The 14,677-nt window shown below is 35.2% G+C and overlaps 1 protein-coding gene across 1 annotated transcript in view; it reads right to left on the bottom strand.

Annotated features, from left to right (window-relative positions):
• LOC114126776 (uncharacterized) overlaps positions 1–14,677 on the bottom strand; it is a 126,000-nt gene that overhangs the window by 60,717 nt on the left and 50,606 nt on the right. The window contains exons 38-45 of the mRNA XM_050209554.1: positions 14,304–14,575; positions 13,827–14,235; positions 12,605–12,865; positions 12,360–12,509; positions 9,527–10,318; positions 6,233–6,376; positions 5,359–5,430; positions 5,161–5,244 (exon numbers count right to left, since the gene is read on the bottom strand). Coding sequence (XP_050065511.1) covers positions 5,161–5,244; positions 5,359–5,430; positions 6,233–6,376; positions 9,527–10,318; positions 12,360–12,509; positions 12,605–12,865; positions 13,827–14,235; positions 14,304–14,575 — 2,184 coding nt within the window. The remainder of the gene's footprint in view (positions 1–5,160; positions 5,245–5,358; positions 5,431–6,232; positions 6,377–9,526; positions 10,319–12,359; positions 12,510–12,604; positions 12,866–13,826; positions 14,236–14,303; positions 14,576–14,677) is intronic.

The following is a 14,677-nucleotide window of genomic DNA, read 5'->3' as shown; positions in this document are numbered from 1 at the left end:
AATCACTTTTTTTTAAACCCGTTGTAGTAGTGGTTTCGTAATTTTCTGTAAACGCACTTGTAACTGCATTATTAGTGGTAATTATATTCTCATCAGTAGTTGTCGAATCGTTTTCAGTATTTAAGCTCGACACTAGTACTTCTATAGAAGTCGTAAATAAATTTATCATCGTCGTAGCGTCGTTTATTGATATGATCGAAGACGTTTCGATTTGATCTAAGTCGTCGGTTTTTGCTAACGGCTCCAGCGGAATATCTGTCGTAACGAAATCACTATTTTTGGGTGCGTTGAAATCTGTCGAGTTGTTAAATAAATTGTTTTCTACACTTTTCTCAGTATTGATTTCATTAGAAGATTCTTTCGGAGTGGTACTCTTAGTTTTAATCCAATCCGCCATGGTGATAATTGTGACCGTGGTCGTTTCTCGATTGGCATTTTTGAAATCCGTATCTTTAGATGTAAATATTGCGCTGTCCGTTGCCATAGGTGTATTTGCAGTGGTCGTTTCAAATAACGTATTATTTACTGAACCGAACGTCATAATTTGTTGTGTTGTTTGATCGCCGCCAGCTAAAATGTTATCGGTCCGGTCTCTTTGAGTTTGTGTTGAAACAATAGATTCGTTTTTTCTTTCAAAATCTGATTCAGTCGTTACCTCATTATCCATTGTATACATTTCGTTTGCAGAGATTGTATCATCTCTATCCGCGACGTCAGTCGATGTTATAACGCTTTCATTTTTCCCACGTGTACGGACGGTCGTTGTTAAATCATATCCTATACTATTAGCTACGTCGTTGTTTACAAAATCGTTTGTTATTCGGTGGTTTTCTGTAAAAATTTCTTTCGAAACAATTACCTCGGTGGGTTCTGTATTTAATACGGTTTCTTCCATATCGTTAATTACTGTCGTAAGTCGAGTTCCCACAACGGTCGAAGATTCGCTTACGGACGGTACACTTACATTTCCTGTACCACTGAACAACATTTCCCATTTTTTTTTAACATCTTGAGACACGTTACTGTCGTTTATATTTACTAAACCGGGCACTATTGACGACTCGACAATTTGAGTAGTAAATTCGGGTGCACTAGTCGTCACCTCGTCATCTGTATCAATCAAATTAGACGGATTCCTTACAGATTCGTTCGTCACTCGATGAATGAATGTCGTCACGGTGATTGCCGTTTCGTTTTCATCTGTTAGTATAGGTCGTTGAGTATTTTTTTCGGTTGAGTTATTGAACACGACGCCGTTCATGGTTGTGTACTCATCAATTTGATTATTTGAAGTTATAATTTCTGCGTTTGAACTAATTGTCATCGGACGGAGAGTCGTTTCTATTGAGTCAACAAGTGTAAAATCGTTTTCTTTATTTTTATCGATCGTATCTACTGTCGTCGTTTTTATGTTTTCGTCTATTATATTTATAGATGTCTTATCAATGTCATTTATTATTTTGGAAATAGTTGTAGCTTCATCGTCTAATGTTTTTTCGGTATAGATTCGTATGCTTTCAACTGTTGTCATGGAGGGTGAAGTAGGATTTGAAGTTGTATAGATAAGTTTATTTTCTTCGTCGAAAACGTCAGCTGTATTTTTTGTAAAAACTTCGACGATATTTTCTGAACTTTTTGTGGTGAGTATTTGATCGTTTTCATTATATTGATTAGTATTCTCATTTAAATAATTATAAGTAGTTGTTAATAAATAAGACTGTGTCGTTGTTTCATTGTTTGTATTTAAATCAGCTGTGACATTATATTTAGAGTCAAAAAGTTCATTTGATGTAATTAATGTTGTACCTTCTTGATTATTTATCGTAGTTGTAGACACAGGGAGTTCATTTGATGTAGTCGTTTCTAAAAATGAAGAAACATTTTTAACTTGCAAATTGTTATCTAACTCAGTGGGAACTGTAGTTGTATTAAATTTTACAACATTAGGATTGTCCGTTAATTTATTTTCTACGTTGTTTTTAGCATATTCAGTACTTATTTCAGAGTATGATTTCGTTGTACTTTGTGCATTATTTTTTATTTCATTTTCTTCGTCGAAATAAATTGTTCTAGAATTCATAGATTCGTTTGAATTATCTGTTGTAACTTCATGATTTTCGCTCATACTTTGAACAGTACTGGGTATAAAATATATAGTTGATGTAGTTTCTAAAACTGTTTGTTCAGTATCGACATTTAAAGTATTATCGGAAGTTTTAGAGATTATAAAGTTTGTTGAACTTTCTGTGGATTCATTTTGATTAAATGATATACTTTTTTCAGTACTTGTGTGCATATTATCACTATCAAATATTGTTGATGTGATTTTTAAATTATTATTATTGCCTTTATTAAGTCCTGAAAGATTTTCTTTAGTATTTTTCGTTGTAATTTCTATCATATTTGAATCGTAACCATGAATCATATTTTGAGTAGTCGAGTCAATATCGCTTATTAAATCATCAGTAATGTCAGTTTTAAAATCATTAGCTGTTGTAGTCGAGGACAATTTATTAGACACATCGATTGGAACAGCTGTTCCTGTTAAATTTTCCAAAAACTCGGTAGTTTCAATATTTATTTTATTCTGTGGCTTAGTGGCACTTTCTGTTATTAAATTTGAGTTAATAGAAACACCTGACGTGATAGTGGTCGACAATAAATTATCATCATAATTACTATTGAAATATTTTGTTTCGATTTCCATAGAATTTGGCGTAGTCGTCTTAAACGAATCTTGTTGCTGTTGAGTCGAATCCATAGTACTTTCAGTCGTTAATGCCTGAACATAGTCCGTAGTTGTCATTAAAGTGGATTCAATGCCACCGTTAAAAGTGATTGTCTCCATATTTTTATCATGCAATGATGTTGTTTCAGTTTTTTCGGGTACGGAATATTGGGTCGAAATTTCCACGAAATTATCACTGTTGTTTTTTAAATTAGGAACAGTATTTATCTGTACACTAGGTTGTGACGTCACCCTACCCAATGTATTCTTTATTTCGTCTACTTTTGATATTGAATGTTGCGTCGAGATATCGCCGAAATTATCAACGTTGTTTATTAAATCCGGAATAGTGCTTATTTGAAAGTTGGGTTCTGATGTTACGCCATAAAATGTATTAATATCTGTTTCATTTTCTTCATTTATACTAGCCGTAGTCATAGGTGTCGTTTTTTCATCTGAATCGATCCGAGTACTACTTGTTAAACTAATTTTGTTTTCGTCTTCTTGTCGTATGGTCGATAAACTTAATGGGTTTTTGGTAGTATACTCATCAAATAATGTGATTAAAGGCTCAGTAATTGTAACGCCGTCAGGGGTTATTGGTTCTATTGTTGTTATATCAGGTGTATCATTTTTATCAAAATGTAAGTCGTCGCCTTTAAACATTTTCGTTGGTACCGAAGAACTAATTATTAATTGATTAATTTCAGTTGTCAACAATCGGTCAGCTTTATCAGTCGTATCGAATTCAGGGATGGTAGTAATTTCGGTCAATACATTAGAGTTTTCTGTGCTTAGGCTAGATATTAGTACATCGTTAGTCGTGACAGTTGTAACAGTGTATTGCGGTAATGAGTCTACTGTGTTTTGTACAAAAGCGGGAACAACACACATTAAAAACAAAAATAGTTAGTATCTGTTAAAAGATTAAAAGTAGACTTTAAAGTGAAAGCTTTTTACATAAAAACACAATAATATTGTAACATTCCATTTGTTTGTCAAAATTACGAAATTGTATTCGACACAAACGAAAGTTAATAATATTTTGTTTCGGAACTACATAAGCGTCTGTTCTCTCTGTTATGACATAGAGGCGCTTTTGCAGTATTTAAAAAAAAAATATATTATTATTATTAATTTCATTCAGACTTGTGGAGGTTTCTCCGTTGTTAATAAAGCTCAAGTTCACCATTACATGCACATGATAGTTAAATAAGCAAGCAAATATTGTGTATAACAATATGTGTATGAGTGTGATGTAATGTGTGTATGTGTGTATTATGTATAGTATCACTGCAGGTATCAGTGGTATAAATAATAATAATGAAATACATAAATTCATATTACTAATAAAATTGATAGCATTTACTACGATATCATATATATATATTATATGTAGGTATATATATACATTATATGTGATGTATGTATGATAAAAAAAAACAAAGTTATGTTCTACATAGGTTAGGTTCACCTTCGTAATGATCATTATAATGTAAATGAGCAAAATACATACATTTAGTAGGTACACGAACTTTCGTGTATACGGTGAAATCGATTAAATAACTAATATCTATAATATTATAATGGTATAAGTGTATAACAATACGAAAATGAATGAAATCATCTCGTCATAACGGAGATTTATTGATTCGATATAATATTTTATATATGTATAATAATAATGACATACTAGTTTACTACATTACTCTACTCGTGTATGTTTGATATAATATGTGTAAAGCATTTAATAGAAAACAAGAATATCGATAACTCATGCAGCCCATTCTACAATTATTTCTACTTGATAACCGATTAGCTACGTATAATGTATAAGTTCAAAACTAAACAATTCTACTTACTGTATGATAACTTGTTTAAATTTAAATACACATGCGATATAGTCCTCTGTATATTTTGGTATTTTATTTATATAACTATAGTATAATATAATATACCCCATGCTGCAGTCTGTGCTTTTGCGTCACATTCCCCCCAAAATACCCACAAGTCTATCTATCATTGAACTTTTTTACAATTATATCAACGACATTTTTATAATGTTACTTTTGAGTTTTGTGTGTATAAAATACAAACAAACGCTTATTTTACGTATTCACTTTCGTTAAAAATAACATTGAGATGTGCTGCTATCTAACACGTATATTCACATAATATTTACATGATAATAGAAATGACGAATATTTATTTACATAAAAGAATTATAGGAAATATAAATACTTTATACATAAGATTAAGCAATTAAAGAGAAAGTAAAGAAGCAAGTATCGTCAAAATGATGTTTCGATGCTTGATTCTTCGTCGGATGCCTTGAAGTCGTGTTTATATAAGGAAGGAGTGAGGAGGTTTTAAAACAGCAACACATCTATTATCTAAATATTATTCCATTTGAGTTAAATACTCGCACATACCTTTAGCGCATGCTCCAGTTATTGGATCACATGGTACACCGGTCGGGCAATGTTCACATCCCGGGATCGCAATAGGATCTTGACCTACGCGTTAAAAAAATTTCAAATTTGAAATAAAGTAAACATTTTAAAATTTATTTTAAAAATGTTGAAAAGGTTGTAGGTTTTTGACAGTTTTATAGAGATATAATATCTTACTCGATAATATACAATTGCATCCATCACACACGTAACCGTTTTGACAGTGTTCATTCTTTTGGCATTGGCATACTATAAAATATATAATTTAAATCATTTGAATAATTGTTTTTGCACTGTTACTAAAAAAAAGTTAAATACATATTTTTGAAGCGGAAGACTATGCCATGTGTATTTTATGAATGTCATAATACCATTATTTATTATATAAACATATATGGTACTTATCTAATACTTATAGGTACTTCACATATTGTTGTGTACAAAGCTAAATACCACATAAATTGAATTAAGTGAATGGAAATTTGGTGGTTAAAAGTACCAAAATATTTCAATATGACATTAATGTTATGATGTATGAAGAAAATCAAAACACAAATATATAAGGCAATCCTAACCAATATTAAAAAAAATAAACCGAGTTATTTCGCTGTGTTTATTAAGCGTTACGCCCGCGACAATAATAATATAATGATTGTGAAATCATAGAATATTCAGTTCGCTAACCAAATAATTTAGGTAGTTATTTCGTTCTTGATATAAATAAATATTAAAAACCAAATAATTGTATTATAATAAATTAAATTAGAGAGTATGAAAAAGGAAAAAATCGTGACAACGATAATTTCAGAAATATCATGTTCTAAATTATTTTATTGACAGGTTGGCCTTGGAAATATGACCTAATAACGAGCGGGTGATGTATTGATGATGTTTGTAGTCTGATTTTAGCAAACGGAGTAATAATGGTAATAAAATGATAAAAAATGTTAAAAATGTTTCATAAATTTAACTAAATATACAGGTCAAGGCATAAGCCGACGATATAATTATCTGCAATTAGCATAATAGTAATAGCGATTGCGGCACTTACGTTTCAAGCAAACTGGTTGATGGTCTTGTACTTGACAGTCTTGTTGTGAATTACATGGATTGTTGTGTTGACACGGGTTTTGGCACTGATTCGCAATGCATGCTTGTCCGGACGGACATTCATAGTGCGCGGAGCATCCGACCACTGAAATCGCCAAACGACATTTCGTGTTTATAAATAAAGTTAAGAACAGTGTAAAGAACGTAGGTATAGATCGAATTCGTTCGGATTTCATTCGATCGATTTTCCGGCCTTATAACTACGATATATTGTTATCGTAATGATTAAGCGTTTGTATTAGTGCGTCAGACATTAAAGTGTTGCCGACATGATTCTAAAAACGAGTCTTAGAGTCATGTTTGCAAGTAAATAATAATGATCTGCGCAGTATTAACCATCACCGAAACAAGCTTATTATAAAGTAAAGTAAATAGTAAAACAATAACACCAATCACCATTTCGTCGAGCCGATACTCTTGGACTCAACAGTAACACAAAAAGAACATAGTAAAACAATAATCGCTTAAGTAATATCATGACACAACAGAGTCAAACACATCATTTTTACCACATCAAACACTTTACCGACTGTAACGCGTTCGGGGCGAAAACGTGAGATCGAAAGCGATTACGGCAATACAATTTAATAACTGCAAACGACGGTTTAAAGTGAAGCAACAGAGAGCACTAAGAAGAAATGTATACAGGTATCGTCTCCGGCGAACGTTCCCGGCGCACTGCAGCAGAGCGTAGAGGTACAACAGCAGTAGGTGGGTGACATGCATATTCCTCCGGAGCGCTGAAATAAAACAAAAAAATTACAGCGGCCAATCAAATGTCGATCGCGCGCCTTGGACTGAAAACTGCCGCGGAACGGGTAAAAGCCGAAAGGGGGAGAGACGTCAATTAAAATAATATGAAAGATAAAAACGGTTCGGCGGCGGCGGTGGGGGGGATCGGTGGACCGCCGAACGCGAAGATCTTCGCCGCCGCTCGCAAATGTAAATAGCCGGCGTGTGGATTTAAACCTGCACAGACCGCGCTCTGGCATTACGATAATAATAATAAAAGTATATACATGTTTATTATGTGGTGGAACGACTTTACTTTCACGGCGGCTTAACCAACCGTAGCGCAGTCGTAAAATTGTGTGTGAGTGTATGTGTGTGTGTGTGTGTGTGTGGTGTGTGTGTATGTGTGCGTAAGCGTGCTGCTATTCTCTTTTTGAATATATTATTATACGTCCGAATATGTATGTATGATATATGTTTGCGCGCATTTTACTTTACATAAATTATTGTTATTATTATTACTATTTACTATCTTCGGCGTATAGTTCAAGCCCTAGTGAAAGTTATTATATTCCACAATTAGTGCGTCTGTGCCGTATAGGTACGTCTGGTTTTTTACATTTTTTTTTTTTACGTTTGTGATGATGTTTATTTTAATATTTGAAGGAAGGGCGCGCGCCGGGCGTGTAAACGGTGAAATAATACTAACGCGTGTATACTATTAATATATATATAGCGCGGCAGTCTTCAATGACCTTACGCAATCGTCCGCGGCACTCTATTGTTGTAGGTATGTTTACATACCTATCACCAAACTTTTTAATTTTTTTTTTTGCGTTAAAGTTTGCTTTCAATTTTATTTTTGCACATAAACGGACGATGAGCCCGCGATAGTGTTTGTAGGTCATACATGCTAAATAACACATGTAGTATATGTATACTCTTATACATATAAACTCATATAATTATGTATACACTATACATATTACTATATCTACATTGGTAGTACATAAGGTATGTGTAGCCGGTGCCAGAGACTTCGACGCACCGCACCTCATGCACGACATTTTAATCACGAGTGTCAAAGCGTAACATGCACGCGGTCGCAACGACGTTTTTAAGTCGTGTTTATAAGTGCGTACAGGTGTGGAGAACGCGCGTGCTCGCGGTCCGAAAAGCGCGGAAACCACTCGTGAAAAAAATATAATATAAATTAATTATAATCAAACACACTAAATATATAAATGATTTTATAAGTATATACAAGGCACGCGTCACGCCGTCGTCGCGCATGCGCCGAACGAGGTTCGACTGTACATTTATTATAATATTATAATCGCACACAGAATATAATGATATAATTATAATTCGTAATTAGCAGACTCAACAAATAGACGCGTACGACGACGGGCAGTGAACTGCGCGTGGCAAAAGCGCGAAAGAAGATATCGAGGGAGAAACGGAGATCGAGAGTATAATAATGCATAGCGGTGGCGTTTACACGCCTCTCCCTCAAAAAAGCTGAAATTTGCTGGTCCCGAACGGACCGGAAGCTTTACGATACGAGAAAAAGAACCACAAGCGGCCCCCTTGAAATGCAACTCGATCTCCGCTGGTGTAGCATGCGCCAACAGATACAGCATGCTAGCTGGCAGTATAACGGTGTACCGTGGTGAAGTACGATACCACGTTGGCGGGATTGTAGGACATGCGAGTAGGGGAGGAGTATTGTGCTATAATATCTTTGCGAGAAATATTTTAGATTAACGTTATCGATAATAATATTAAACACTAAACTTTATAGAAAAAAAACTATTTTAAACAGCATTATATGGCAAATTTGTTTTTATTTTCCGTTGAAAATGTCTGAAAACTAAACGGTTTTTCGCGATTTTTTTTCAAGATTGTTTTGAGAAGTATACAAAAAAATATTTATACTTCTGACCTCGTTGAATATTATAAACTAGATTTAATTTTTACCAGGTACTTCCCAATAGGAGTTTATCGAGATTGGAAAATTTTTTCTGAAAGTATAATTATTGATAAACGTATATTATTATATATATTGAACAGAGACTGAGCGTAATGCCGTATTAAAAAATCCGTATGATTTATCATGCTTTCATATTATCGATAGTGATTGGCGAACTGCAATTATAATACAAAACGTGTGTATACTTAGAGCGATACAACTAATTTGTTCAAAAATACTTTTGGATCTCACCATACACGTCGTCGTATAACGGTTTTTTATCGATGTTCTGATCGAGTGTGATTAGAAGCTTTGGGCCTAAGAGCGAATGACACCGCACCAGTGGACGGTCCACGAAGATCCGTATAACGACAACGGTGGTCGGGGGGACGGGACGATAACACGCACAACACAACTTCCTCCCCCCCACAACGGCCACGCGTGATGATATGCTTAATTTTATATGTATGTATATATAATATCTAGGTAACACTGCGTGTCGTTGTTGTGTGTTTTTCTTTGTACATTTACCTTTCAGACATCCCGACTTGGAATCGGCACTGTAACCGGCCGGACAGAACTTGCACACGGCCCGGTGCCCGTCCACGCCGCACGGGGCGTCCGCGGGACACGTGACGTTCGCGCACGGGTCGACGCACGCAAAGTTGACGCACGCCTCGTGCTCCGGGCAACCGGCGTCCCGGAGGCACATGGACGCGGTTGGCGCACAGTTGTCGGCGCACACGCACACCGCCCGGTGATCGAGCACCAGGCACCGCTTGTCGGCCGGGCACGGGCCGCCCGCCGCGCCGCCGTCGCACGGACTCAGGCATCGGCCCTGTCCGGTGCACCGGAGGTGCGGCGCGCAATCGGCGTCGGCCCGGCACTCGCGCTCGGCGGGCGCGCACGACAACTCGCCCAGCTCGCTGACGGCGAAACCGAACTTGCACGCGCACCGCGCCCGGTGGTTGCGCACCACGCAGGCCCGGGGCGGTTCGCACGACAGCCCGTCGCACGGGTCCCGACACGCGCCGTCCACGGGGCTGCACGCCCGGGACGGCGGGCAGTCCGCGTCCGCGGCGCACCGGGACGCCGCCACCGGACCGTCGCCGGCGCGCTGCACGCAGCTGCTCGGGTCCGGCGCGCATCCCACCGCGGGGTCGCCCGCGTAACAGTCCGGGCACGCGCACTGGGCCCTGTGCAACACCGGCCGGCATAGAGCGTTCAAGCCGCAGGTGTCTCTCACGCTACACGCGTCAACGCAACGTCCGTCGATGCACGTCTTTTCGTTTGTACACTGACCGTCGTCGGCGCATTCGACCGCTGGCGATAGTAACGCGTCATAAAAAAAAATAACAGTTTTTCGTCAGAATATATATACACACTATGCGTCCTATAGTTATAACAATATACTATTATACACATTATGTTACATTTTCAGGGCCGTATTTAGCGTTTTCCCGATCACACGTCTATGAGTCATGATCTTTGGCGGGCGACGATGTATGTATATGTACTAGCTCAATGCCCGATCTTAACACTATAATATGATATTGAGCGTTATTAAAGACAGTAGGTATACTACCACGTGCCAGAAGGTTTAAGAGAAAATTCTTTTAGTTTTTTTACGTTCGTGTAGATTATGACTGTATATTTACAGGCTTTATGAATATAAAATTATATAGGTATATGATATTTTGTATATTAAATTTTCATTGAAATTAAATATCCTTTTTCAACTGTGAGAAGATTTTTTTGCAGTGATAACGAGACTTAGGACATTATAAAAACTAGTTTGTCCGAAAAATATTGTTTTTTTTTTTTTTTAAGTATAAGAAGTAATTGTTTTCTCACTAGAATTTAGTCCTAATGAAATTGTTCCTTCCGATCGAATAGTAAAAGAATATCAAACCATCACCATAACGTTTCCTCTTTCTAAATACGACCCTGTCTTTTATGTACATGGATGTCCGGGTGTATTTGTGTGTTTATAAGTGTGTGAGCGCGTGTGTGTATTTAAGATGGCTTAATATTATTCCCAAATCTTATAAGTTCAGTGCTATGACGAAAAGAATTTAACATTTAACTACGAAAAATTGTAATCATTTTTTTTTTGCAATACGTTCAACATTTCGTAATCTGGTTAGATCAGGTCGAATGGTTCTGATTATACAATAAAATGACTTCATTTATAATAAAACGTTTTCGTATCGAAGACTTAATGAACCGTAATAGCCAATTAAACTAATGAGTCGTTTATTAAATATATTTTTATATCAAAGGTCAAATTTACTAAAATTATACAAAAGAATAAGAGTAATAAAGTAGTAACAGTTAATTAAGAAATCTCCTTTTATTACGAAATATATTTAAAAATATTTTGTTATATTTTTACTTTGTTTATCGAAGAGCTTAATACGTACTTTTAATCGGTGATAACATTAAGCCAACTTATCATATTATTTAAAATATACAAATAATTTAAAGTGATGGAAAGAACTGTGAAAGAATTTATTCTCACAACATGCCATTGAAAATATAATATGCCCAAGCAGTAAACCGTTTCAAGAAACAAATAGTGACTTTCAATTACAATGTAATAGGTTTTAAGCAAATCACGCTTCGTGCACAATAAATTACAATTGTTTAGGTTAAACGTGTGAGTATAATAACACTTTCACAGTTCCCTCCAATCTGAACATTGACTGCTGTACATCATGTCCAATTAATCATACTAAAACATGTAGCGAAGAGGGTCGTGATCGTAAGAAATAGTTTAAATACATAATGAAGATATTCTCTATCAATAAGGAATAATAATATTTTAATCATTACAATGGAAATTCCAGATTGGGGGAAACTGCTCATACTTCCACGGTTAACTCATTAGTGTACTATTTAGAATAAAAGTCCAGAACATATAATAATACAATATTACAAACCAATATAATACGTGGACAAGTGGTATTAAAACAATAATGTAATCGTACCACCTATTTATATAATATGTACAAAAGCTGTATCTATTAAAAATAAAAAAACCATGCAAATTTATCAAATAAAACAATATCTACAAATCTCATTTATACATTTCGTTGGATCATCGAATCGTATAAAATATATACCTATAACAATAATATTATGTACACCTTATTATATAAAACAACTGCAGCAGTTAAACGTGTCATATATCTGTCCGAAACTATAATAATCATATTATCATCATACAAATTATGATACATCATAACAAAATTCGCGGCTACATTATTAAGTCGTGGTACCTAAATTTTATAATATGATGTCGAGTATATCGAGGATCGTCGAATCGATAATGTAATATTACGGTGCAATAAACACGACTTACCTTGGGAGCACTCTTTTTGCGGAGAACCAGTTGTGCCGGGTGGACACTGGCAAATGTACACCGTAGATCCCGTACTTTCCGTAGGCTGACAGACGGCGCCCTTCCCACAACCGTTTGTCCGACAGTCTGAGGGTAATTTTTTCATTTCACCTAAAATAAAAAAAAATGTTCGTATATTTTTTCGACATTCGATTTTTTAATAAATTTTTTTTGAAAGGTCGGCGCCATCCAGCGAATGCTCTCACATTGCACGTATGGATTTCCCGCGGGATATTCGGTCGGGCAGTAGCATTTAGCGTCTTGGTCATTCACCGGCTGGCAGAGCGCGTGTTTTCCGCAAATGACGTTTTTACACGGGTCCGACCGCTGTTGAGCTTGTTCACACACACATCGTTTGCTCGGATCACCCGTACACCCCGGAGGACAAAGACACTCGTAACCCCCCGCAATGTCTTTGCACCGGCTGTTCTGTCCGCACGGGTTCGATGCACACTTATCTGCCGTTCCTGTAAAACCATTTTGGGTTGAAATATTTGAAATTTAATTAAATATATTATATTACACTCGTTAAGCAGAGATTCGGTATGTACCTAAACAATACATTTTATGACGTTTAGTTTAATCTAAACGTTTACAATGGGTGTATAGAAGTGTAAGACGAAATTAATTAATTCATATTTTTGTATAAAAATAATACAGGTGCCTATACCTATACTTGTACCATCAAAATAAAAGTATATTTATTCAATTTTATGATTTCCGTGTCGTGGATGTATTCACATTTATTTACGTTTTTAAATAATACTTAGTTCATCATGCATTTTCATTCTGGGAATTAAACACTTAGAAAAATTTACTTAATAGACTGTCTTAATCGTATGTTGAATATAGATTTTACTTAGTAAATGAGAAAATAACTAGGAATTACTATAAGAGTACTGACTACTTTTTAGTTATTAAATATAATTCGCATCATTAAATATCAAATTTACATCAACGTCTAATTTTAATAAAGTAGAAATACCTAATCGATGTATTAAAAAACGAATTACAAGATAATTAATTATATTCATATGATTTAATAATTAAAAATCAAAGTTCACTTCATAAGCGATAAATGTACCTACGAAAAATGAAATATAATGGTATGTAATCATCGGTAATAATTGTAATAATAATTACATTAAATATAAGTATGAAATAGTCTCTATAACTAATCGTCATTAGTGTAAATACCTATAATTAACTATCAAAAATAAAACATAAATGATAAACTTTTACTTTTTAATTTTATTTTAATTATACCTACTGATAAGCATTGCATTTATGGTTTAAAAGTCTGAGAAGCATTAATATAATATACGATAAATGATTATGTGAATGAATATAAATCTAAAAAAAATTAAAATAGCTTTCACGTAGCCTAAATATTCTTAAAGATTTATTATTATTATATTTAATATTTACCTGGCTTGCATTCGAGTTGGGCATTTCCATAATAACCAAGTGGACAAGTACAATGAGCCATTCTATTTGTAACTCTGCATTGTGCATTTGATCCACAAGCACCTTGCTCCAAACATGGATTTCTACATACTTTGTCTGAACCACATTTTTTGTTTGTTTCACAATCGTCATCTTTTTCACAAGTATATCTAACACACTCAATATTGGGTTCTCCTTGGAATCCGTCGGGACATTTACAAATGGCTCTATGATCGTTGACATGGCATTCGGAATTGTTTCCACACGGTATCCCTACAGATACTACATCACAAGGATTTTTGCATTTACCATTTTGACAAGACCGGTCATTAGCACAATCTGCATTAGTGCGACATCCGACAACGCATAGTCCATCAGAACATATATGACCCTAGAAATTAAAATTAATTGAGATATTTAAAATATCAATCCAGTGGAAATTCGTTTATTCAATATTACTGTTGGACAATTCGTGCTGGAACTACATTTTGTTGTACACGTATCATTGTGACATATTTCTCCACACGAACAATCTTTATTAGCTGTGCAGCGTTTTATGCAATATCCAGTTTCCAAATCACAGGGACATGTCCCATCGCATTTTAAAATCGACTTTACACATCCGATTAATGGGTTTCCGTTAAATCCTGACATACAACTACATTGCACTCCGTGATTAATGACTTTACATTCGGCACATGGGCCACAAGTAGTAGCGCTGTCACAAGGAGCTAGATAATTAAAACGTTTTATTTATTTTATATTTTTATAATTAATAGATTATAAAAAAGTTTTTAAACATTACCACTCTATAGTCTATACTATAACCATGT

Source organism: Aphis gossypii, chromosome 1 (assembly GCF_020184175.1).
Source record: "Aphis gossypii isolate Hap1 chromosome 1, ASM2018417v2, whole genome shotgun sequence".
Classification (NCBI taxonomy): domain Eukaryota; kingdom Metazoa; phylum Arthropoda; class Insecta; order Hemiptera; family Aphididae; genus Aphis; species Aphis gossypii.
Note: the sequence above shows the minus strand (reverse complement) of the source record. Positions and strands in the feature narration are given on the sequence as shown.